Source organism: Rhipicephalus sanguineus, unplaced genomic scaffold (assembly GCF_013339695.2).
Source record: "Rhipicephalus sanguineus isolate Rsan-2018 unplaced genomic scaffold, BIME_Rsan_1.4 Seq6339, whole genome shotgun sequence".
Lineage (NCBI taxonomy): Eukaryota > Metazoa > Arthropoda > Arachnida > Ixodida > Ixodidae > Rhipicephalus > Rhipicephalus sanguineus.
Genome location: NW_023615665.1, coordinates 42,031 through 69,387, shown reverse-complemented (window position 1 = coordinate 69,387; position 27,357 = coordinate 42,031). Strand labels below are relative to the sequence as shown.

Genomic DNA, 27,357 nt, shown 5'->3' with positions numbered 1-27,357 from the left:
GGTTAACCTCCCTGCCATCCTCCTCTTTTTCCTGTTTCCTTCCTTCCTTCCATCGCTGTTAACCTTCTCTGTAGAGCACGCTCTTTGAAAGTCCTTTCGGGTGTGCGCTTATACCCACGCGGAAAACTGATGACATTATGGTTCTTTCTCGGCCCCACCATGCAGAGCGTAGAGGGCGACGTCGACTTCATGCTACAAGACCGAAGAGCTGTTTATCCGTCGGACCCCTTCTACCTGTACCGAACGACGTCGACAGAACGCGCCTCTTTCCTCGAATACAAGAAGATCAACCAGCTCTACAATTGCAACGGTAGGTCCGAGGCACACCTATTCATTACCTGCTTTCGTTAAACAATGCAATAAGCATATACATACTTCAAATGGCTTCTTATGTGGCTCTTTTTCCAGAGAGACAACGTTATGGATGTAGGTTTAAGGCGAAAGCCTTGATACACATTAAGTTCCAATCACTCGGCGTCGGCGACTTAGACCTCAGGATCCCCTTGTCCCCGGCCACGGCTAAGGCACGCACGGTGAGGCGTCGGAAGGAGTCAACACCCTCCCTCCCACCCTCCCCTTAGCTCGGGTCCGTGGTGACGCTACTCACCAAACGCCCGCTCACGCGGACGCCCCTGCGGGATCTTATATAAATATAGCTGACTAAAAAGAGAATGTGCGAGGGAAAAGAAATCAAGATTGTTTCAAGAATTCGATAATAGCTGCAAGCGCTCCACCCCGAGAAACTCCTGGTCACTTCTTTTATCAGTCTATAACACCGAAGCGGAAAGCGTGTGTTTATGTTGTGTCAGAGTAAGGAAAGCCTCTCCTTGCGTTTCCAAATAAAAGGAAGGCGCTTAAAATTCAAGGGTACATCTTATTGTGTAGAGCTTGGAAAATACTTATTTGGACTATTTAGCGAAACATAGGGAGAAAAGTGTTGAAAATCTGCGGGCTATTCGCCAAGGATTTTCTTCCCTACGTCAATGGACAAAACCGGAAGCCGTTCAGGGCATGTGTTTGTAAACCGTGAAACCGTCGTGTTGTGGGCTGATGAATAAATGACGAATTAAATGCCTCAGCGTGGCCTCAGTATATGAATGCATCGTGACCGCCGTGTCACGCGTGTCTACGTGTATACGTGCAGAGAGATGTCCTAACGTAAACAACAGCCGATGCCAGCACGGCGGATACCTGGGACCCAAGTGCAACTGCGTGTGCCCGCCAGGCGCAGTCGGTGATCGCTGCGAGCACAGGACAACCAATGCCAAGACAGGTCAGTCAGTTAGTTCTTTATCGTAAAACGACAAGGCACAAGCGCTGATTCAAGACTCAAGGTTTATTAACGCAAACCACACATTTGTAAAAAAAAAACATCTGTTTTTTTTTGTCTGTATTTACATATGCGTGGTTTGCATGAATGAAGCATGAGTCGTGAGATAAGCGCTAGTGTTTCGTGGTTTCTTCTTTTTTGTGTCTTGGTATCTCCTTCGCGCTGTGCGTAAATATGGAGATAATAATGCGCACACAAGCACGTTGGATTTTTAGGAGGGAGGAGTCACTGCTCCTAATAAAATCTATTCCTGACACTGAGTGGTATAGAATGTGAATGGTGAGCCATTCCTATTTAGCCTTGCTAGCATCCATGCTAGCAGGGCTAAATGAGATGGATGGTGTTCCACATGAACTCCACTCCGATCGCACACAACAATTGCCGGCAGCTTCTGCAAGGCTAAATGTCCGTTTGTATAGGTAACAACAATATCGCACCTCTTCTTATCCGAGATTCCTGGAGCCGCGAGAAGTGGGCAGTGAAAAAAATTCATAATTGAGGGAAGTGTATCAGCCGCCAAGGAGTTCGCGTGAACATGATCACTCGTAATTATGATGAGAAACATGCCATATACGTGGCGATCATGCTTTTTGAGAAGGACGTAACGATGTAGACTGAATCGAAGACAGCGCTGCTGACTGTGACGATGCGAGGAATACATGCAAAGAGAGGTTGCAGCGATGTTTACTGTATATCAGCTGTTTACTGTCGGAGACCACGAGTTTTGGCACACATTTCAGGCTGACGCTTCAACTGGGTTTCTTGAGAAACTATGTTGTTGTATAGCTCGAAAATTAATAACCCGACTCAAAGACGTTCTTTTCTTTTCAGATATCTGCGGAGAAGTGATTCAAGAGAACAATACTGTTCACTTTGCTTCGCGACCTTCGAGTTACCACTGCACGTGGTGGATCAGGGTAATAATTTGAATGATTGCGTTCATTTCTCTCTCCGGCTGCGCTCGAAGGGTACCAGTGATGTAGTCAGGTTTCCTTTGCTAGTTCTGTGAGTATCTTGCTTAATATTTGTCTGTGTTGCAAGTGAAGTCAAGGTCACAGGATTTCCACAACCTCTCCAACAGAAGCAGCTTAACCGCGGTAATACGAGACTATATGTATGTATATCAACGGGACCTAATGACGGGTTTATAAGTAGGAAAATTGTGATATTCGGTGTTGCATTGTGATATTCCGTTTGTCTGCCTCCACTCTGCGTCCCCAAGAGCAAACATAGCCAAAACACAACACATAATTTCATCAAGTAAGCTCAATGGAAAAAAAATTGAAAAATGCTGGACGATCGGACAGCACCGCAGGGGTGTACGAATTAACACTGTGTCGTTTTGTGCGCGCATGCAAACTGTCCACAGGCACCTCAGGGAGGGCAGGTGAGCGTCACGTTCACCGACTTCTCCGCCGACAACTCCACCCACAGCGTCGGCAGTTGTGACCTGTACTTCGAGCTCAGAAACCGAGACCTCTACAAAGGAGAGAGGTGGGCACAGTGCGCCATTGTTGGTGCTTGCAGCATAATTTACAATAAATACCTGTCCTAATCGCCGGGGATATTCGTACTGCCGACGAGATCATGGCAGTGTTTCTTTTTTTTATTTGCTTTTGTGCCTCAAGCGAAGACTCATTTCGCTTAGTCTGAAGAATAAAGTTTAAATCATCACCATGTTCACCATATCATCATCTTTGTCAAAAGACGCCTCATCATCCCTGGAGGATACAGTTTTCTGGTCAGGTGGCGGTAGTCTGGTTCGCGCTGTTTTTACTGTCAAGACACGTCACATGCAATCTTTACACCTGTTTGAGAGCTACATAAAGACATAAATTAACCGTTTATGGTATAAAGGAGTGTTTGTTTCCGCCAATGTGACACAAGATCTTCTAATACTCATCACAGTTAAACGAAAAACGTGTGTGATAGACAGACCCTTTTAGCTGTTTTTTTTTTTTTCCTTCACAGGTACTGCTGGTACGAGCTACCGCAGGACGAGCCGCTGTTCGCGAAGGAGAAAGATTTTCTCATCGACTACTTCGGCTCCAAGGACGCAAACTTTAATTTCACTCTCACAGCGACGGTGTATGCGTGAATGCAAGAAGTGTGCCAAAGGCTAGCGATGTTCAAGAATTATGGACGTTCCTGAGTAGCAAGACAGCCGAGTGTTCCGTAGGATGTCTCTGTCAGTCTTTGAGGATGTGCTGGCTCCTGTGAAACACTTGAACACCTTATCTTGGCCCACGTTCCTTACGCGGCGTATACATCGCCAGTTAAAAAGTATAAGAGTACTAGGACTAAAGCCCACGACTCTTGATGACTGCTTGCTTCCGAGAGGGTGTGCTGCTCGCGACACAACCAGGTCCTATCGTGCCCTGCTGACTTTCTTTTAAGACTTCCTTTTAACCTCTTCGCTACCTGCGTCCGCTTTCGCGGACATGCATCTTCTTTAGCAAACTACACAACAGCAAACTGCTCAGTGTCATTGAAAACTCGCACCTTCGTCGCCAAGAGTGTCCCTTACCAGTACGCCAAGAGTGAGCAGCAGAAGTCATCTTCAGCGGCTGGTGTACACACAAAAGGAAACGGCGGTGAGCAGCTCGCGCAACGCGAGGCTGCTTAGGCCTAACTACTTAAAGTTTCGCAATTAATTTTTTTCCATTCAAAGTAGTGCGAAGAAAAATTACTATTATTGGCCTTTGAGAATCATCTAAAATATATCTAAAAAAGTGAAATCCAGAATGGCATTTATCGGGGGTGTTGTTTACGACGTTCGCAACTAATGTCGCCGTGTGTGATCACCCATTTCTACCCTTTGAAAATTAAATTTCTGTTGGAACGTTTTTTCTCATTGCACTCGCGGAACCATTTAAAATAAAATTTTGCAAAGTGCATCTTTTTTCTTGTCCACATTTTTTTTTTTCGCGGTGAAGAGGTGAAAGGATAATGCTTGACATGTATGAGTGTATTAAATCAACCGATAATAATTTTTAAATTGGCATAATGACATAATCATTTTGGTCATTTGGGAGGTTATGCATCACGGTCTAATCTAAAACTGGAATTCATTAAAAAGATAACCCTTCATTCTTGACACTTGTAACGTCTATTAGCAGCTTAAAAATTTCAGACTATATGATCCGCCCGACTCTTGGCCGATCCCACTGAGTGGGTAGGTGCCAATCATCCAAGGAGCATCATCATCATCATCATCATCATCAAATGCGTGCTGCAAGGTCTGTGCTGTTGATTAATTGAAGCAGCGTTTTGTGGTATCTCTTGTCGTGTATACAGTGACCATAGCTGGCCGTGGTACTGGCTTCCCGTTTGTAGACATTTGTGATTTTACTTTAGTTTGTCTGTGCTTTCTGCCATTCGTCTGTTTCTTTCCCATTTCTTTCCTACTTCTATAAGTGTCTTCATCTCCTATTTCTATTCCCTCCTCCCGAAAGAATAGGCAAGCGTTGTACCCCTTTCGGTGGCATCTGTCAGCCTGCTCCCTCCGTATTTCCTTTGTGCCCTTGTAGATTTATGTATGTTTGGATATCGAATAATACTGATAAGATAGTGTTATTGCCGATTCTCTCTCCCTCTCTCTTTCTTCTTTTCTTGTGCGGTGAAAAAGAAAAGAGAGGTTCACTTCACCTAGTTATAGAAACGAAGTTGTGCTTCGATATTCGGCATAGAGTATACGTCTGCCGTGTAAAATGAAGCACGGCTGGACTCTGGCTATCGGTCTCGCGTTGACCAATTACAGGTGCCTGCATCACTTATCGTTCTTGTTATGGCACGTTGACCGGACCTGCGGACTGACCCTTCAGTTGGACGGCCTCTCACATCAGCATAACGAAGCCTTCAATGGCGTAGAGAGGAATTCTTCTCGGTTGGGAAACCGCAGAGGGCGGCGGTGCAATTAAAGCCTCAATAAACATTGAGTTATCGATGTCTATAAAATTTTGAATTTCAAATTGTGCTCTACCGGAATTACGTACGTGTACGCTATTTTTGCGTGCGAGTAGTTTTTAATAATTCTTAGTGTTTAGTGTCCAAAAAACCGCGATGTGACTATGAGGGACGCCGTAGTGGAGGGCTCCGGACATTTCGACATCCTGGGCTTCTTTAACGTGCACCTAAAGCTAACTACACGGGTATCAAGCATTTTCGCCTCCATCGAATATGCGGCCGCCAGCGGCCTGGATCCGATCCCCTCACAATAGTTTCGTCAAGAGAAATTGGTTAAAGATACTATTTGTCTAGTTAAGCTTTTTCTTTATTTAATTAGAGGTCACGAAAAACACGCCAGTCGAGGCAGGCCTGAATGGAGAGCGACGACGCTTGCCAAAACAGCGACGACACTTGCCAGAAAAACGTAACCAATGCGGGCTTTTACATTTCCACAAAAACAAAAACTGTGTGCGACATATTCGTGGACAAAAAGAGGCAAAACAGATGTGAAAGTTGGATATTTGTTGAACACCTGTATCATACGCGTCAACAGATAATTTTTGAAGACAGGAATGACAAACGAAATCAAAGGAACAAGCTCGAACACCTAAGTAATAACACATGCGAGACGACTAATGAGGCAAAAGGCTGCACTTACAAGGAAAGGTTATTTTCTTGCATAATGGTCCTCGGTTATAGATTCTTGTAACACGTGCTATGTAGTATCTGAACGAGCGCACCTGCTTTGTGTTCCCTCGCTTTACCATACATTTAAAAAGGCGTAAAAAAAGGTCGACATTTTCATTACAGAGCTACACTTTCAGAATGCCGAACGGTCACTGTAGTTTGTGCCCGGGTCTTGTTAAGCCGGAATAGCGGCAAGCTCGAAAGACAGGTTAAATATATCCCTTTGAAGTTCTCGCGCTTTCTCAGCTCCATTCTGCTAGTTTGTGTACGCGTTTCCTTGTTTCCCATCAACCGCATTGTCTAGGTCATAAAAGATTGAAACTTTCGTTCCTTCATCTTTGGAGTAGGCATTCTGGAATTACTCAAGTCCTGTGTTCAAGCCCTATGCTCAGCCAACGCGGCTGCACCCACGGGTACCACGGGTGCCACGGGGCTGAACCGGGCTGAAGCCTCCGAGATATGAATAAGCCGATCCTCCAGAGATTATGATCATAGCCGATCATCCACGTGGATCATACCAAGGCTCACTGTTTTAGGAGTACTTCGAAGTCACCGCTTTTACAAATATCTTTCTCGTGCTTATTCGTTGCTGGGCATAGTAACCCTCTTGAATTACACTTGATTAAGAGAGTGAAGATTGTCTGAGCCATAGAGTTTCCTACAATACTGTCTGAGCCACTTCAGAGCTGAGAGGACTGAGCGACTGAGCGCACTCCATAGATTTTCCGGTTTCGTAGTTGTCACGTGACGTCAACTTCCTACCGGCCTCGTATTCCCGGTCTTACGACGATCGTGGATAGAATGTAGATCGCGTCGGAATGCTAACAGTCAAAATATTTAGCGTGGCATTCTCACCACGGTGAAAGCGCGAAGATACCAGCTGGAAACTGCGTTACTGAGTCAATGAATAAGTGCATACGATAGAGATTTCACCGAGCCGAAAGTAAACTGTAATCAACAAGTGGCTAAACAAGAAAGAATGTTACTGCAAGAAGTTGCCAACCAGTTCAGCGACTCAGACCGCAAAGTGAGCGCGGACACCGAATTACGGTTCTTGCCCGATCATGCTCGTTTGCGTTTGACAACTGTTTTAGACGCCGGAGACGGCTGGAGGAAGGTGTTGCACCTGATTACTCATCCGGATGACTCTGACAGAATGCTCTTCAACGCTGATCACGCAAGGTAACGGAATTGGTTTGTCAAGTTCTTAACAATGTCATTAATCTCGAGCTCGCTTAGGGTTCTCGAGAACTACACGAGAGGAAGTCGCAGCGACGAAATACTAAAGACATGGAGCACGACGGGGCGTAATCGACCCAAGATATGCGACCTGGTCGACTTGCTGAAACAGGCAGAACTTCACAGAGCAGCTTCGATCGTCGAAGTCGAGGTGCTGCAACGTAAGCATGAACAAAATGTTGGCAGTTTGCGCTAGTGGTGCAAGGCTGGACTAACAGCGGAGCTTCTAGCCGCCCTGATCATTAGCGCTTAATTAGCATGGTCCCAATGAGCATGGTCTTGCTTAGCAAGGTCCTCTCTGTCTCTCCTTTCTCTTCTCTCTTTTCTTCAGAAGTCACACGCGTTGCAAGAGGTGGGTGGTAGGTTTATATATATATATATATATATAGTATATATATATATATATTATATATTATATATATATATATATATATATATATATATATATATATATATATATATATTAGGGGTGTGCGAATATTCGAAATTTCGAATATTTTTCGAATAGTGTTTGCTATTCGATTCGATTCGCACTGAAATTTTACTATTCGAACTATTCGAACTTCCCAAAAGACAAATGCAGTTCAACGTCCGGTTGAAAGTGACCCCTTCAGATTTTCATATGCTTCACCTCATTACACTCTCGTATTGCGGCAAAGCTGCCTTTCAACGCTCCGTTACGGGCGAACTTAAGCAAGAGACAGTCCAACGTCTGATTGGAAGTGGTTCCTAGATTTTCAATATGCTTCACCTCCTCACAACCCCGTATTGCGGCAAAGCTGCCTTTCAAGGTCCGTTACGGTCGAACTTAGCCAAGAGACAGTCAACGTCCGTTTGGAAGTGGTCCCTAGATTTTCAATGTGCTTCACCTCATCACAACCCCGTATTGCGGCAAAGCTGCCTTTCAAGCTCCTCTACGGTCGCAAATGTATTAACTCAAGAAAACGCTGGTTCCAATATGGAGATGAAAGATGTGGCAGAGTTGGGGGCTCTATTAATGCTGTTTTGGACCTGAAATTTGGGCAGGAAGTCTGAAAAATCGGACGCCGAAGCTTTTTAGCATCCAAAATTTCAGATGTTCTTATATATCGACGTCTACGAGGTAGATTTGGAACTCCAGACTTGAAGGGAGCACACCCTTGTCTGCCACATCAGTTAGCCTTCCACAGAAGTTGAAAGAGAAGGAGAGGCTGAGGAAATGGCATCTCTGCCTATCACGTGTAAAGTGTTGTCGGCAACACTTTGGTTGCACCAAATCATGTACAGGGGTGGTCAAAAGTTCCCAGGCCGCAACGCCCGGCCCTGGAGCAGCGGCTCGCTACTATCGGGGCGCTTCCATCGCAATCACGCCTTGGCGCACGCTGGCGTCCAGCGTGTGCGTGGAAGGGGAGGGGGTGGTGTATCCCTCTCTCTCTTTGTTGCTCTCCTTCATAAGGAACCTAGGTATAAACTACTACTGTGCAGCGCTGCTTATTCCACTAAGATGTTCCAACTAGCCCCAACACAAGCTCTTCTGAATACATTTCAGGCTCCGACCATGCTCGTATGCAGCGAAATGGCCTGCGAAGACGGTTGACAGAACCACCGCAGTGCCAATGGAAAGTTAAACTCACGATATTGTTTTCCAGGAAGCCGAAAACCACGGTAATGTATATGGTGCCTAGCTAAATGTGGCCGCAATCATGATGCGTCAGTTTTCTGGAAGACTGCCGCCTCGCTACACGCTGCACAGTAGTAAAACATCGACGAGTGGACAGTGAGGGAACATGACGCACCAAGTTTATATATCGCTTTTTATCAAGGAGAGCAAGAAATGGAGAGGGGGCCCCTCCCCCTTCACGCACACACTCGACGCCAGCGTGCGCCAAGGCGTGATTGCGATGAGAGCGCCCCGATAGCAGCAAGCTGCTGCTCCTCAGCCGGGCGTTGCGGCCTGGGAACTTTTGACCACCCCTGTACATAAATACAATTCGGCCTCTACATTGCCTCATTCTTGATAAGAAAGACAATCATGAAATATGACCCCACCAGCGCTTCATCAACCTTGCGAAAAGAAACACTTTCATGTTGCTATCTCACAAGAACATACTTAGGGATTCTCTGCAACTTTTTCTGTAATTCACTTCGAATTATTCGAAAATGTTTCAGAAATATTCGAAAATTATTCGAAATTATTCGATTCGATTCGCACTCAATCTTTATTATTCGAATTCGCTTCGCACCCAAAATTTTGCTATTCGCACAGCTCTAATATATATATATATATATATATATATATATGTTCAGACGTTGTAAGAGACACGATGGATGTGCAAAGAAGGTGTTTGCCTGCATTGCACATCCATCGTGTCAACCTCAATGGGTGTACTGGCCAAAGGCCTTATCATCCACCAAATTACTAGGCGATACAGAAAAGTGCACTATAACTGTCCTCGTTTCTCGAATGTACATCACCAATAGCAAACTCTTTATTTGAAGTTAATCCTAACATGAAGAGGACAAAGAGAGCGCGCACTGGCCATGTTACTGCGTTGCACTCGCTAGGCGCCGCTTAGTTTTTTCGGTCACGCGAAACAGCGGAACGAAAAGCTTAAACAGCTCCGCTGTTAAAAGCTTCAGAATGCATCTCAAGCAAATTTTAGCAACAGTTCAACTCGCAAATTTGCAGAGGCACCTGGTGACGATGAAGCCAGCCTTGAAGATCTCCTCGACGAGCCTACCGACTTGGGACCACCGCCAGCCCCTCCCTCTGAAAATTACCACGGTAAGTTTACACGCCACTTGACGTTCTCGGAACACATTTATGCTGTGTGTGATAAAGCAAGTTGAACACGAATGAAAGGTGTGTACAAATATGTTCTTGTAATATACGTACATACATGTTGACATGCAATGTTAGGAAGTACAAGAATACAATGCTAGCAAATGCAAGAAATAAAAGCTTTACTGAAGCATATGACCTCAAATTCTGGTAGCTCATTTTCCCACATTGTTTACCCGTGATCTGTCAATTATTTAATGGCAGAAAGAATAGAATTAAAGCATAGGTCATTGGCTATGTTAATCACTCATGGCATATTGATTGTTGTAAAGACCTAAGAGTTTAACTCACCAAGAAGACAAGCTGCTGTATGAACAGCAGATGTTGATCAAATGCACTGTGTAATTAGTTTGGGTTCACTGGGAATCACACCCCAAAAAAAAAAGGTTTCCATCATATGTCCCAAAAGGTGTTAGGTTTTCTTGGAGAGTACAGCCTACAGGTGCTTATTATTGCAGGCAAGCACATCCTATATAGCCATTTGCACAATCATCATAAGCCAATGTCGGGCAAATTTAAAAACAAATGAAACACCTAAACTCACCAAGACTGTCACCAGAGTGCCTGTATGTACTGCGTTCGTGAAGTTTTCACTACCAGTCTTTGTGTTTTTAATCGATATATAACTCCTAGAAAACAGGCTATGAATTTGAAAACACTGGTTCAATTGCTTATTTTTATTTAGTTTCAGTTAACTTTCGTTGAGATGGCATTCAGTTCCAATTCCATATGATCATGATTCATACAACAAATTGTGAACAAGATTCCCATAAATTTTCCTAGTGCACTGATGAGCGGCCTTGTTGGCTTATGAAGTACACATGGGTTTGACTCTTGGCCACGGCAGCCATATTTCGATGAGGGCGGAATGCAAAAGCAGTCATGTATTTAGATTTATGGATAATTCCATTTGGAGAACAGGAGCGCTTAAAAGCGTGCTGAAAGTGCTCTCTTCAGAGCCGCGAGCTTCATTGGTCGAACAGGTGTAGGAGCACTGTAATCCAGTAGTAGAGCGAGAGCACTTTTGCTGCACCGAGAGCAGCAGTTCGCAGTGCTCCCGTATGAAAGGCGGATTAGGCGGAGTACGAAGAGAGTCACGGGACCTTTAAACATCACATTCTCTTTATTTATGTTCATCGGTTTTCATTTTGCTTCAGCCAGCGAGCGCGGCGGCAATGAAAGCAACCATGCGTAGTTTGACACCACTGATATTGGCCGTACTTGCGCTATTTACACGAGTAGCGACGGTGACGACTACGAACTGTACGCAGCTATATGTTTGCTGGATACGTTGTCACACAAACGTACATAATATCAAGTGAGGATAATGGCGCACAAGCGACCGACAGATTTTAGGCATATTTTGCTGCGTTCCCACAGAGAATGCCGGGGCTTCGAATGCTTTGATCACATGGTATATTCCTCCTCACTCGTAACCCCCTCATCTGCTCTCTGGATGCTTTCCGCATTCCAATAGCAGATCAAGTGGGCCTGCTCTCAGTGCTCAGCCCCCTACTCCTCACTGCACGAAGCCTCTACACCTGTTCTCTCAGTGGAATTCGCCATTAGGTGCACATCAAAGAACACTAGGCGGTCAAAATTAATTTATGGTCCTCTGCTATAGCATACCTCATAATCATGTTGTGCTTTTGGCTCATAGAAACCCAGAATTTAATTTGACCTTTAATGCTCACATTTCACAGTGTCGATATTTTCTGCAGTATGTGACTATCCACCTAGGCTCACCACTCTAACCATACGCCATCACAGAATAGACATTCACCCTGCACCTGATATTTCAGATGAGGTCATGGACAGCGTAATCAACGAAACGCCTCGGTTCAGTTACGACTACCTGGCGCAAGCAACTGGCAACTTCTGTAACGTGCCGCTGTCCGAGGGAGGCTCCAAAGTGGGAGAAGGAGCCTTTGGAGTCGTATACAAAGGCACTTTCCTGGATGGCACTGCTGTGGCTGTGAAGCGCATGAAAGACTCTCTTCCGGAACAGTTTCTCACTGAAGTAAGACTGTTACGAAGGTGAGATGCAGTGGTCTACCTGTGACTTGCAATGGCAATGTCATTATTTTTCTATCCAGGCATTCCCATCCAAATTTGCTGCCTCTCATTGGAATTTCCCTCGACGCGGCGGGCAGTTGCTTGGTTTACGAATTCATGGAGATGGGGTCCCTGCAGTCGTGCCTTGCGAGAAAAGTATGCTGTTTGTTTACGGGGGCGTCATTTTTGTCAAACAGCTCACATTTATTACTTGCAGAACAATCCAATGTACTGGAAACGACGTGTGACAATACTGACTGAGGTTGCTGCTGCCATCCATTTTCTGCACACTCGCACACCCTGTCTTATACACAGGGATGTGAAAAGGTAAGCAAATTGGTGTTCGGGATCATATGCCCATCCGCACTTCAATAAGCTAGCAATGCAGAGAATTTTGGAAATATTAGAACACAGCTGTGCCACTACTATGAGAAGCACTATGGTAGTGAAAGTGCACGGAGGCACTTCAGCATGAAAACTCTGTGCCTGCTACTAAGATGACTTAGTGCCATCTTCCTTCCTGTATCTGCAGTGTGTACTTGAGTGAGCGACCTTTTGCTGCAATAGTGCTTAGGGGAGTTGCACCGTAGTGAAAAATAGCATGCGACAGTGTAGGCGGCATTAAATGTTAAAGTACTGCCAGAGTCTTGGATTGTTTGCTTTTAAATGTATCTATAAATGATTATAAAATCAAGTTGCTTTGCAAACATCTCACTCAGATGTGGAACAAATTATTATCATGGCTTTTCTTAGCCAGTTACTTATGATATTTTGTTACTCATATAGCATTTTTGCCAGCTCTCCATTGGAGGTTAGCTTAAAGTTTGTGCTTGTGACTGCATGCTGGAACACCAGGTCTCGAGCATTCAAGTGTGGTCATAGCTGGCTGCTCTTAGCAACAGCTTCTATGCAGGCTGTGTTGTGTACTAGGTTTGAGCTCATTCGTGAATGATTGTTCTTTTGGATGGCTCTAGCTTAAGCTGCATAGTGTAAGCTGATGGTTTAGTGCTGCTGTGCTACAGCCACTAAGAATTACCAGTCATTGTCGTGCTTTGATGCAGTAGCAACCTGGCCACTAGGCACTTCCCTATTACTTCTGAAAGGTGGGAGCTGTCTCACAGTCTTTGGTGCATTGGTTGTCGGATTTTCATACATATGTGAAGGATTTTCTTGCAACAGTGAGCATTAAAGGGCTCCTAAACAACCTCTGAAAAAACAAAGAACGAGCGCATTATTCTCTCCTGGCATTTACCATCTTCTCAGCACAATTCGTGACACCAGCAGTCTGTTCACGTGACATCATGAGGAAATAAGCTCTCGAATGGTCCATATACGAGGGATGTCAGTTGTGAATCGTCTCCTACCCTGCTTTGCCATGCAGTTGCACGCCCATTTGGCCTTGTCTCGTACGACTGTCATGCGCGATCAACTGACTGCACTTCGTTTTGTGCGTTTGCGACTGCGCACGCAAAGATAACAGCATGTAGCCGAAAAGCGTGATATCTAGAGCTGTGCGAATAGCAAAATTTTGGGTGCGAAGCGAATTCGAATATTGAAGTGTGAGTGCGAATCGAATCGAATATTTTTCGAATATGTCTAGAATATTTCTAGAATATTTTTGTAATACTTCGAAGCGAAATTGCAGTAAAAAAATGTTAGAGAGGATTCCTAAGGGTATCCTTATGAGATAGCAACATGAAAGTGTTTCTTTTCGCTAGGTCGATGAAGCACTGACGGGGTGGTGTTTCACAGTTTTCTTATCAAGAATGAGGCAATGTAGAGGACGAATTCTATTTATTTACTTGATTTGGTGCAGCCAAAGTGTTGCCGACAACACTTTACATGTGATAGGCAAAGATGCCATTTCCTCAGCCTGTCCTCCTTTTTCAACTTCCGTGGAAGCCCAACTGATGTGGCGGACAAGAGTGTGCTCCCTTCAAGTCCGGAGTTCCAAATCTGCCTCGTAAACGTCGATATATAAGAACATCTGAAATTTTGGATGCTAAAAAGCTTCGGCTACCGATTTTTCGGACTTCCTACCCAAATTTCAGGTCCAAAACAGCATTAATTGAGCCCCCACCTCTGCCACATCTTTCATCTCCATGTTGAAACCAGAGTTTTCTTGAGTTAATACATTTGCGACCGTAGGAGAGCTTGAAAGGCAGCTTTGCCGCAATACGGGGTGTGATGAGGTGAAGCATATTGAAAACCTAGGGACCACTTCCAATCGGACGTTGATTGTATTTGTTTTTGGGAAGTTCGAATAGTTCGAATAGTCAAATTTCAGTGCGAATCGAATCGAATAGCCAACACTATTCGAAAAATATTCGAAATTTCGAATATTCGCACACCCCTAGACTGATATCCTGATAGTCTCAACGCTTACTGCTGACATTGTCCACATGTTTTGTGGAGGAATAAGTGGCGAGGAGGAGACAGCAGCTGTAGGAAGTGTAGGGAAGGTGAGGAAGAAACGGCTCTCTCGTCTTTGAAATCGGGATGGTTTACGGGCCTTTTAAGAGCATTTTTGCAGCCAACAGCATACCACTACAAACAGTTGTGAATCCATGATTGAACCATACAAATACATTCTGTGTGTGTGCGGGTGTCAGGCAAAAGTTTCACCGTTACAGTTGAGGATACCTCTTTCAGTGTGCCAATAAAGTGAAGTGTCCCACTTTGGCTCAGCGTAATTGTGGTGTGGATATTTTTTTCTTTTCAGTGCAAACATACTTCTAGACAGTAACTATACTGCTAAGCTGGGAGATTTCGGACTCACAAGGCAGTTGTCGGGGGACAGTACAACGAGAACAGAGATAGTAGTAGGAACATCTGTCTACATGTCACCAGAGGCATTCACTGGCACAATCTCACCCAAGATGGACACTTTCAGTTTTGGTGTGGTGATCATGGAGGTGCTGACAGGTCTGCCTCCGTATACGAATGCAAGAGGAGACATTGTAAGTACAGTTCTCCTTTAAAGCGTGCCTAAAACACCCAGAGGTTGATATTTAGTTGTGATGTTGCAGTTGTGCATGAGTCTACAACGAGCACATAGCTGTGAGAATTTTTCGAAATGTTACCGAAATAGTGGAGCTACACGTTTTTGATGATCAAAACACAGCCCTCACTCGTTTCGCTTTTTACTTTGCTATGCGCAGTTCGTCGGCCCTTCTCTCCTCTCGGAGTGCTCCTCCTAGCAGAGCAGGGAGCACATGTACTTACTATAGTAGCATAAAACAGATTGTTGTGATGTCACGGCCAGCACTGGTGATACTGGAAAGGCCAAGAAAGGAGCATGAGATTTTTTTTTTAATTTTATGGCACGCCCGCAGCACATAGTGCTGCTGCGTTTGGCATTATTGATCGTGACAGCATTCTGAACTTGATGTGCATGTTTACTCGAAATGTTAAAAAAGCTACTGGATGTGGTTTAGGGGCTCTTTAAAAGGGCCGTGCAACACCTTCCTGAATTGTCGTGGAATGACCTTACTAATGGACTCTGTGGCCTCACGAATCTCCTGCCACAATGATTTTTCGTATCCGTCAAGTATAAGCAGAGTTATACAAAAACACATGCTTTCTCTCCTCCCTCATTGCCGCGAGTACATTAGCAGCTGCGTAAGGGGTATGGCAAGGGGCCGATGCACGACCCAAAAGTTATGTTGTCGTGCACCATGGCCTTGGGCATGATCTCTCTTTTTTCCTTTGACCATATTGGGTGCTACTTGTTGTTCAGAAGAGTGCAGTGCAGTGTATACACAAGGCATTTCAACAGTCACATTATGGTTCATCACATTGTTGCTTCACTATGAATCGCATGAGCGTCGATAGTCACTCCAAGATGGCGTATGCAGCAACTCTTTATATCTAAGAAACTGATGTAAACAATGCAGTCCTCTTACGTTGCAGTCAAGTGACTTCAGATGAAGTTGGACTACTCTTGATGCTGTTCTGGCATAGTAACTAGCTCCCCATCCATTTCTTTACGTATTTAACTCTTCCTTTTGTGTACGTGTTTATTGCCTTCGCCAGTTGTTGCTGTAAGTTACCTGGCTGCCTCTCATACAGCTGTGATGAGCACTGCATACCTGCCTATTGTTTAATAAGGCTTATGTATTTAGGCTTGTTTTACAATTGCATGAATATTGTATCAGGTTTTATGAAAAATAAGTTTGTGCAAACGTTTTACCCTAAATTCTTTTAACTTCCCTTGGATGTCTTTCGATGGTGAGAGGATACAACTGGTGTAGTCCCCGTGATCTAAACACGTGTTGCTTGTTAGAACTCACTGTGCCAAGTTTGTTGCATCAAAAGGTAAATCTTTAATAGGGTGCACTTGCATGCCTGTAAAGGTGTGTGCCACAGAAAAAACATAAAAAGAAAAACGTGTGCTATTGCCTTCTTTGTCGCCCGTGGTGTTGTGTCTGCAAGTTTTCACACAGTTCACAAGTAGAGTAGTACTAGATCAATCTCGGCATGCACAGAGCATTTGTGCATGGCTCTTTCCGGCGTCATGGTACCAGTAGTTTTAACCCTTGCTTTCCCGTTATGCCTACACTCAGTATATCTTGACAGGGTACTAATGCCACCCATATTGTGGGTTCTACCAGTTAATTGTTTACTTTCCAAGAATGACAGGTTCTTGTCTTAGCCGAGGTACTGTTCCTTTCTAATCTGCAGTTAAGTTTTAGTCGGGAAACAGGTACAGCAGCATCTCCTTTACCGTACGCCTGCACCATAGAAACTTGGTATCCATTCTTTGTGCACCCCTTTCCTTTATTGCAAGAGGAAACCATTGTTTCATTAAAGAAAATGGAACACAACTGTGTTCAGCACAGTTCAAATTTAGGCTTGTTGGTACATTATCACTGAAAAAAAATAGTGTTGGTTGAACAAGGACACAAAAAGACGCACAGCACAGGCACTAACACAACACAGCACCTGTGCCGTGTCTTCTTCTTGTGTCCTTGTTCAATCAGCGCTGTTTTCTTCAACAGCTGTGTGCTGCCAGCCAATCACCCTGCAGAGGATTGTTACTACTGGTATCATTAATGGCACTCTGAAATTTGCTGCAAGATCAGTCTTCACCATAGCAAATTTTAGGCATCCAGAAATGGGGATAAGAGAAGAAAAATGGACACTATGTATGCCCATGTCTGCATTCCCAGCTTTTCTATGATGAATCCATATCATCTAGCTCAACTTGGCATATTATATGCCCAGTGCCTTTGCCATATCGCCCAGCGCCAGTGATCTTTGCATATCACTATGGCTTCATATCTACAATGTCTCATTATTTGCCACTACAAGACGCTGTAAACAACCTGTTAACTATTTGCAGCTCTCCTACCTAAAGGACACATACCCCAACGACATCACACCAGTCTTGGACACCTCGGCCGGTGTGTGGGATCAGGAGCTTGCACAAAAGGTCTACGAAGTAGGCGATGAGTGTGTCAGGCTTGACAGACGGCAGCGACCTACGATGGAGCCAGTAAGTAGAGTTTGTGTGGTGTGTCCATATTGAAACCAATGTTTCTTTAATAAAAATTATGCGTACCTTCCACTGACTTAACATCGTGAAGGCTGATTAAACAGTGGAGCCTTCCCTCCGCTTTCGCTAACGCTCGGCACACCCCTCCTCCTCTCTCACCAGTCCCACCTGTGCTTGAGATCACGCTACCATTGGTCGACTGGCACAACCAATAGTGCTCCTGCTCTATTCTCCTCTCAACACCACTTGCCCCACTCCTGCCATAGCTTCGCCTTTGCTCTCCTCCTCTCTACCCGGCTTCACTCTCTCCACACCCTTTCTCTACCAGGCTTCGCTCTCGCAGCTGGGCTAGAAAATGTGGACAATGGATCCCCTGGGATTTACCTTGGCTTTAAAGAGCGCCACTGTTAAGAATTGGCTAACATTCTGCAGATATGCTGACACAGAACAACAGGCAGCATCGTACATAGATTTGCGCAAGTTTTGCCTAATTGGCTTTCGTCAGCTATGTGACTTTGCAAATTGGTTATGTATTCGGACAAATATTGCATTATAAGCAACATTTCACAATGATTCAAGCATGTTGACAGAAACAGATTGTCTTGCAGCGTTTCGATCACACAAGCTTTTCATGAATTTGTCTCAAACTTCGTATGTCCAACTTCAAGTCAAGTTGGTTATCCTAAAATCTAGTCAGGTAATTTGTCATCACAAATCTAATTTGCGACAGTTTACTCATTTAACTGCTAGTTTCAACCATTATGAAAAATTGCCTTGACATATTTATTGCCAGAAAGATTAAAGTTAGGGCACAAATGCTGACACTGCCCAAGTTACTTTTCTTAGCCGTTCTCTTTTTTCAGTCCTTTACTAAACACTAACTATGCCAAGAGCAAGTTCAGAGGCACCCTTAATTGCTGTCACCACTTAAACTTTGTCAAAACTTATAAGCACTTTTGAAAGCAGTTCCGTTTACAAGGTTTTGAAAAAGCACACAATTAGAAAAACTGTCAAATTGCAGATAATGACGTGCAATGCCACTGCAAAGAAATGTCATGATGCAGTTCAAACCGCACACAACAAAAGCTTGCCAAATAGTAACCTGTGTACAGTACGACACTCGATTCTCGAGTGCCGAAATCATAATCAGATTTTCCATGGTCATACAAAACCGTGTTATAAGGTGAGCATGTACCTCAATCTTATACTCCGTTTTCCTACACAGATTTATGAAGAACTGGTCAAGCTGAATGATGTGTTGAATGGCCCTACGAATTGAGACGTGACAAGAAGACCCCAAGTCCTTCAAAAGAAGTGGTGCTCAATGGACATTGTTGTGTAATGTGTTGTGTCAATGTTTTTATAAACACAGATTTTATTTTTGAATGCGTTTCTGTTATTACACATTGACAAGCAAAAAATTATCGATTACGATACTCCCTAAAGCGAAATTTGAGTGTAGCTCTGTGCACGTTTTCCGGGTCACCAGACGACATGAATCTCAACGGCTTATCCATTTTGAACACTATACGTTGACAGTGAGAAGAGAAAGATGCACACTATACATGACCACCAGTTATCACCAGTAGTATGTCTTTTCATTGAAACATTCAATACGCACTGCCAAAATGTGCGGAGGGCAGGAACATACGGGGGCCATATTCCGAGACGATCGCAGAAGGAGACTGTCGCCTTACGTGACGTATAGTCTGACGTTCAATAGCCAAATGAACTACTTGCTCGTGATTTCGTCTTTGCACTGGCCATTGATGATTTCAAGCATCTCACAAAACAAGGATAAGCACTTTGTACAAGCGAAGAGTGACAAGAGTGCAGCGTTTTCGAGCATACCAGCTTCTACAGATTGGTTGGGCTTCGCTCTGGCAACTTGAAATATCTGAAGTGTTGAAAGTGTGAAATGTATTTTTGTTGAGAGTTTAAAATGGTGCATTGAGAGAGTTCACCTGTGGTGAGCCGCAACAGTGGCATCGTCTCAATGTCTTGCTGGATTGCAATAATCCACGCGAGCAACAGATGGTTCATGCTGCTAGCAGGTTCAAACCACAAGGAAATCGCACACCCGCAAAACAAGTCACTGAAAACTAGAGCTGTGCGAATAGCAAAATTCTGAGTGCAAAGCGAATTCGAATATTGAAGTGTGAGTGCAATTCGAATTGAATATTTTTCGAATATTCCTAGAATATTTCTCGAATATTTTTCTAATACTTCAAAGCGAAATTACAGAAAAAGAAGTTAGAAAGGATTCCTAAGCATATTCTTATGAGATAGCAACATGAAAGTGTTCCTTTTTGCTTGGTTGATGAAGCGCTGGCGAGGTGGTGTTTCATAGTTGTCTTATCAAGAATGAGGCAATGTAGAGGCTGAATTGTATTTATGTACATGATTTGGTGCAACCAAAGTGTTGCCGACAACACTTTACACGTGATAGGCAAAGATGCCATTTCCTCAGCCGCTCCTCCTTTTTCAACTTCTGTGGAAGCCCAACTGATGTGGCGGACAAGGGTGTGCTCCCTTCCCCGAATTTCAAATCTGCCTCGTAGACGTCTTTATATCAAACATCTGAAATTTTGGATGCTAAAAAGCTTCGGCGTCTGATTTTTCGAACTTCCTGCCCAAATTTCAGGTCCAAAACAGCATTAATTGAGCCCCACCTCTGCCACCTTTCATCTCCATGTTGGAAACAGCGTTTCCTTGAGTTAATACATTTGCAATCGTAGCAGAGCTTGAAAGGCAGCTTTGCCGCAATACGGGAGTGTGATGAGGTGAAGCATATTGAAAATGTAGGGACCACTTCCAATCGCTCATTGACTGTCTCTTGGCTAAGTTCGACCGTGACGGAGCTTGAAAGTCATATTTGCCGCAATACGAGAGTGTAATGAGGTGAAACATATTGAAAATCTGAAGGGGTCACTTTCAATCGGACGTTGACTGTATTTGTCTTTGGGAAGTTCGAATAGTAAAATTCCAGTGCGAATCAAATCGAATAGCAAACACTATTCGAAAAATATTCGAAATTTCGAATATTCGTACACCCCTACTGAAAACACAACTTAGTGCTCACCGAAAGAGTCACATAAAAAATGCTGCACACATCTACCAAAGAAAAATACTAAAAGCTACTATCTATGCCATTGAAATGCTAGACTTTACCACCAATCAATGGTGAAGAGGTGTGTTCACTTATTCCAAGAATGTCGAGAGCGACGCAGAGTGCCACGACTCCAATTGACACCACTGGAAATACTAGATGGCGCCATCAATTTTCTGGCTTTACTCACTAGCCAATCAGCGCACAACAAAGGCAACAATTTGGCAATCATTCCAAAATACAACTCCTGGTGGCATCGGAAGAAACCAAAATACTGTGCCACACGATTTCATTCTGCCGATTGGCGGACAAGTAAGCGACACATTCCTCCTTAGCCTTGCACTTATCACTGCTCGTTCACTCAGTTCTGGCGAGCAACAAAGGAGGAGGCATACCAACGTTCAATGCAGGAATGGGTGCCCGAGAGATGCGCTCTGAATACTTTAGGTTACGATACAAAAACCGTTGCCACCTTTAAGAGATACCAAAAGAGAAAGACTGTTTTGCCTGTACTATTAGAAATCTTTCTTCTGCAGTACTAAAAACACAACTACAGTTTCAGTAAGCCAAGTCAGATAATGCACAAAATGAAAGTGCAGAAGTCAATGCTTGCTTGAGGTTGCTCCACCAACTCGTCACAACATTAACTTTCACGACTTATCCTAGGGCCTTCATAACTGATTGGTGAAAGCCTTTATAAACATTGTATTGCAATTCCTGAAGTTGTGAACAAGGTTCCCGTCATGGTAGCTGAGAAGTCTTTCGTGTTCTATTGTGGTCAGTGTCCTATTTATCTTATCAATATTCACTCCGCTGACATAGTGTGAAAAATGTCACGGCAGTGTGCAGTTGTTCAGTAAGAAACGAGACTCATTTCATCCTATACTTTATTACATGACTTGTCAGGCCTAGGCAACATGACTCCATGGAAATTAAAACAGCAAAGTCAACCAGACAAACAGAGGTGCAGTTATCACAGGTGCCAAAAAAGAACAATTTTTTTTTAGTGTCAAAAGTTCTTCAATGTGGCAGAAATTCAGAGACAATCGAATGAACGCGTCTTCCCCTGAAATTTTTTTTCAAATCCTTGTACACGCATGCGAGGTTTTGATATGCCACAGAAACTTGCGTGACAACATTTCATTATTACGATGCCTAAAGACAGTCAAAAGTCAGGTTGGTCCCATAAATGCCCGACAGATCAAGTACAAACAAAAAAAAATCTCCCCTACCGAGAAATATGTACAAGTAGAACACACAGTAGGTCACACGCACAATCTAGGTGGAGCTCAAACGCCACAAAAAAAAAAACAGCACCTGGAAAGTGTAAACTAGAATTTCAACATGACTAACTTTTTGGTTTGCTTCCTTTGCACGCACGCATTGTACAAAGAAAAAAAAGACTCAAATCGTACGATGATGCAGCCGTCACTACATGGTGACAAATGCAGCAGCTTGGCGTTGACACGTTGTTACAATTTTCCCAGTTGTTTCGAACATCATCACCAGGAAAACCCAACTATTTTCTTGAACTTAGCACAGTAAAAAAAAAGAGAGAGGAACGATAATTTATTACTGCCCATACACAATGAAAAGAGAGAAAAGAAAGTGCCATGCTTCGAAAAACAGCATGTCAAGTACAGTTTCCTTTCGTCAGTGCTGCTTGTTGAAATTTAAATAATAAAAAAATGTGTTTACAAGCAGCGCTGGTTGAAGAAGCTGGCTGAAACGCCAGCTGTTTGACAGCTTCCAAAGCATTTCCAATCTCCGGGTGGTTCTTGCAAAAGCACGAGGAGAGAGTGCGGCGAAAGCTTTCTTCTGTACTTCACATGATGGCAGCTGCCCCCTCCCCCCCTTGCAAATAGTTTCTCCTCCTCCTCTTCAGGAAAACTGGTTGCTGCCCCTGGCTTTGCTTGCTTGCCAAAAGGGAAGCAGGAGTTACTTTGCTTTCGAGAGCTCGTTGGAGAGCCAGTCCAGACCTTCGTACAGACCCTGTCCCTGTGTTGCGCAAGTTGACTGGATGTACCACTGCAAGGAAGGGAGGCATTCGTAAGGAACTAATAGAGTGCACAAAAAAAAAAAAGCAGAACCGCAAAGCGACTGCCCGAACTGAAACACACGTTTCCGCCCACACAATTTTACTTCAAAATGCACATGCGATGCAGATGTGAAACTAGACCAACACTTTCACATGAAGTCAAGTAAAACACACCAGATGTTTTCTGAGACTTTCCTTGTGGAGAAACTTTAATGGCAAATTAATAGTGGACATGTGCTTTGCATTGCCAGTTGTGCTACAGCAGTGCTCCATCCACATTCTTCTGCATTTATGCATGCGTAACACAGAAGCATAATGCAGGGGTTCCAACAACAGCAAGCTGTTTCTTTTCATTCACTTTAGTTTCCCTTTATTTTATCTGCTCAATTAAAACTACAAATAACTAATATTGTCAGGGGAATGCACAGGTGTGCGAGACTCAGAAGAAGAGGAAGGGTAATGGAGCGGGTGCTTGAACAGTGTGGTTGGGTGAACTGGTCTTGTCTTGACCCGCAACTGCACTGCTCCTGCTCTACCACCCTTCGTAGCTTTCTGTCATAACATTACCTTCACCAGAACTCATTCGACCGAGGAATCCATACTCTCAATGCTGTGGCTTGTGCAGTACACTATGACTGATGTATTAAAAAAACACCTTATACTATAAGAAATTATTCATGCACAACTTTCAACGGCACTTCTGTTTGGAGTTGTTCTCTGTGAACTTCCTCAGGTCCAACTTTGCAACAAGTTTGATGCTCCTAATACTGCTTTGCTTCTGTGTTTCCGATTTGACAAGCAATGACCAAAGTTGAAATGACCGAGTGAAGCCATTCCTGCTAAAATTGTTGCAATGTTGAGAAAAAACAGCAACAAACTCAAGCTAACACTGCCACAGTATGCTTAATTTTAGGTTTCACTATTTGGGAACGCAAGTTATATGGAAACGCATCAACTTCTTGATTAGCACCTTAAAGGGACACAAAAGAGCAAAACGATTTTTCTCGCATTAGTAAAGTGGTCTTCCACGATACCAAAAACACCACGCTTGCTGCGAGAAGACGCTTAATAAGCGAGAAAACGCAAAAAAAGAAAATACAGGTGGTTACGCCACCTTGGAATTCCCGCACCATTTGCCGTGACGTCACATATTTTGACGGCGCCTGCTTGGGCCTACGTAGTTCCTGATCGGTTAAATCAGAGTACATTGTCCTCTGAGGGGGCCAGAGACTTGATAAAACGAGTTTGTGGAAATTTCGTCGAGCCAGTGGCGCCAAAATACGTTAAATGCTCTTTGAAATGTTTTACGTCACGAATTACAAAGTTCGGCGCGAAATTTAAAAATGGAACTTTCAACTTGGTTTTCTCCGCTAATAATAAACCTATGGTGGAGAAATGAACTACAGAAGAGTTTCCGAGTACACTTTGTCAATCTAAACCAATTCATTGTTTCTCTTTAGTGTCCCTTTAATCTGCACAGTTGAGAACCTTCTGTCGGTATCATCATGTGAAATACGTGGACATAAGGAAGCTCTGTCAAAGAATATAACGCCATTAAAGAACTTGGAAGGAAAAAACTAGAGGCCATTTCTTGTGTCCATGTGGCAAAGATATATGGGGTGTTTTTTTAGGCAATACAGATATTTTTATAAAAATTCTATGACAGTCACGCTCCAGTCGTTCTCGCACACGTACCCTGTCGAAGTGGAAATACCTTGCCCCCAAGTAAAATGACATACACGAGACTAATTAACAAAAGCTCGTTAACCTTTTCATTATTGACTTGAGGGCAGTTGTTTCTATTAGAAAGTTGTGTGCGCCAATTGATGGCTTACCCATTCTTTAGAAATGGCAAAAAGTCTCACGTAATTCGAGACATTCATCATCGAATTTTCAGGGCGAAATCTAAACTGATTGCGCCAGGTGCACAAAAAAACGCGGCTTCTCTGTTACGTAAGACCGGAACTACACGCAACAAGGAAGTGATGAAACTTGAATCAAGGTCAGGAAAATCAGCAAGCATTCTGCAATACATAGACAGCTTATTCTTGGGTCCAATGTGTGGTGCTTATCTGTTTTTAATCTATAAACAGGAGCGAAAAAACTATTTCACTTCTCTGCAAGAAGAGCTGCAGTTGCTACCCCCGAGTTTTATTCTTCACAGAAGAAAAGGTTGATATTGCGGTTTCTTTTGCACAGCTCGAAAGAAACAGATGAGCACCAAACCACACGCAAAGGTAAAGCAATTCCCACAAGTGAGATTACTTGCTGCTTTTCATGGAATGATACAGGCACGACGCACTTTCATTGAAATTTCATCAGTTCCTTGTCACAGGTAGTTCCAATCTGACGTAACAGAGAGGCTGCGTTTTCTGCACGCCGGGCGTAATCAGTTTTCGTTTCACCATTAAAATTCAATAATTAATACCTGGAATTTCGTGCAACTTTCATGATTTCTAAAAAATGGGTATGCCATAAATTGGCACACACTACAACTTTCTCATATGAACAACTCCCTCAAATCAATAATTAAAAAGTTAATTAACAAGTTTTTGGTAATTAGTATCATCAATTACATTACAGTTAACAAGTTTTTGTTAATGAGTCTCATCAATTACATTTCAGTTGCAGCAAAGAATTTACACTTCGACAGAATATATATGTGCGCGAACACTATACTGGAGTATGACTGTCAGAATTTTTACTAAAAATCTGTATTGTCCAAAAAAAAAACACCCTGTATAATAGCAAAGGTGTGCATAGCAATGCTTTCTGTTAAACGTACTAGAACGAAGGAAGCAAAAATAAGGGTTGTTCCAATGTGACAGAACAATGCCTAGTTTGTTTTGCTGGCAATGATGCCTCATTGCTTTCAAAATGCATGAATGCCACCCCAAGGACGACTTAATTATATGAACAATAAGAAAGCTCAGATAACAGCCATGATTTCTGAAGAGGATGTGTGGAACTGTGACCACAAGTTTGCAGCCGCCGACGCAGCACACTGTCATAGGTAATTGCTCAGTGCATGATGACATTCAGGACCTTCAGGCATTTAAGCTAGCATTTCTGCCTCCTTACATGACATCACAATCGCAGTGGATGGATGGATCAAGGTGTTGTACTTCACATATCGCTACAATCCGCTGAAGCAAACGCTGCTGCTCAGTTACAATGACAGCAAGGAGTATGCAGTTGACCTTCTCGGTGCTATGCGCCTCATTGTTTATGCATAGCCGGCAAGGGGAGGCCACCGTCATTCAATGGCATTTTAGCAACATGGAATCCATAAACCAGGCATTATCAGCACAACTGAAAACATGTTCACAGAACATTGCAGCCAACCAATCAGGACTACAGTAAAAAAATAAAATAAAAATAGCATAAAATCAAACAAATGCACTCACCCTTCGGTTTCTCAGCTGGTTCAGACCCAGCTTTTCAGTAAGTTCTCCTACAGGCATGGCATTAGGCAAGTCTTGTTTGTTGGCAAAGAGCAGTAGGATAGCATCTCGCAGTTCATCTTCGCTGAGCTGTGAAAAAAATAGACCAAGACCGGTCAGAGTCATTATGCGCGACCCTTTTTCCATTACACATGCAACCACTGCACAACAAACTTAACCCACCATCTTCTGCAGTTCATCCTGTGCCTCGGTGATTCGTTCCCTGTCGTTGCTGTCGACGACAAAAATGAGGCCCTGGAATAGAGAATGAAATTTTCAATTTAACTTACGAGGATGATGTCATATAGCTGCATAGTGAAGTACAAGAGCCAACATAATGAAGCTCCAGATTTATTAGGATTTCCTTAATATGCACACAAAAGTGATCAACAAGCGTTATCAAATTTTATCAGCTGGGACTCTGAACCCTTGACACCAGCACAGCTGTTAAATGCCACAGCCTTCTAGCCACAAACAGTACTACTCTCGCCACCCATGTTACTGTGTTCCATCCATACTTTCTGCACATGTTTCTAGCAGCAATTGTGTCTCACAGCAAATACCAACCAGGTAAAGAAGTTCTAATGTGATGAAAGTAATCCGTCATAACTAAGGGGGCAACAAATTTCTGAATAAAATTTGTCGCAAGGCAATTCCTTATTGGACTCAAAGCCAAGTCGCACACATTGCGATTCATCTGCCAGGCCATTATATGGACATCTTTTTCCCCAAGTGTCTTGTTTTCACTCAAAAATCATTGCCTAAAACTTTTAAAAGCCATTTCTGTAGATGCCAACATAATGTGATAACGTAACATTAGAAGACAACACCTTCTTTTGATGCCGTGCCTTGCACAGGGTGCCTCAGGGCACGTATCATCCCTCATGAATGACATGTATCACCTGTGACAACACATGCTGGAATTTTCTAGAAAAACAGTGGAGACAATGGCTGACATATCGCATGGCGTTTTCTGGTTGTGTGCAACCTAAACATACACCTGCTTTGTTAACGACTCTTGTATTAATTTTCAAAAATGATTAACGAAGTGGCGCACATACATCAAACGTGTGCACTGCAAGCCGATATGAATGAAATGGCAACAATCGTTTTGGGTGTCGACCATCACTTCCTAGCTTTAAACATTTAACCCCAGAAAAATTGTTTGCCAGTGAATGAACAGTCAACAT

General features: G+C 43.5%; 3 protein-coding genes across 3 annotated transcripts; 2 read left to right on the top strand and 1 right to left on the bottom strand.

Annotated features, from left to right (window-relative positions):
- Positions 1-165: 165 nt before the first annotated feature.
- Positions 166-4,211, top strand: LOC119377958 (zinc metalloproteinase nas-27; the record flags this gene model as incomplete). The annotated part of the gene is given in 5 exon segments (XM_037647239.2): positions 166-310; positions 1,145-1,273; positions 2,162-2,247; positions 2,700-2,824; positions 3,302-4,211. Coding segments are annotated over 5 exon segments (612 nt in total), but the record flags the coding sequence as incomplete, so codon positions are not given.
- Positions 4,212-6,770: 2,559 nt separating this feature from the next.
- LOC119377962 (interleukin-1 receptor-associated kinase 4) lies at positions 6,771-18,971 on the top strand. Its single transcript, XM_037647242.2, has 9 exons — positions 6,771-7,147; positions 7,205-7,365; positions 9,873-9,968; positions 11,828-12,062; positions 12,122-12,236; positions 12,298-12,407; positions 14,803-15,040; positions 17,425-17,577; positions 18,803-18,971. Exons 1-9 carry the CDS (start codon positions 6,945-6,947, stop codon positions 18,854-18,856), a joined length of 1,365 nt encoding a protein of 454 aa, XP_037503170.1. The 5' UTR covers positions 6,771-6,944; the 3' UTR covers positions 18,857-18,971.
- A 2,588-nt stretch (positions 18,972-21,559) lies between these two features.
- Positions 21,560-26,434, bottom strand: LOC119377961 (ADP-ribosylation factor 4-like; the record flags this gene model as incomplete). The annotated part of the gene is made up of 3 exons (XM_037647241.2): positions 21,560-22,714; positions 26,132-26,257; positions 26,351-26,434. Coding segments are annotated over 3 exons (300 nt in total), but the record flags the coding sequence as incomplete, so codon positions are not given.
- Between the last annotated feature and the right edge of the window lie 923 nt (positions 26,435-27,357).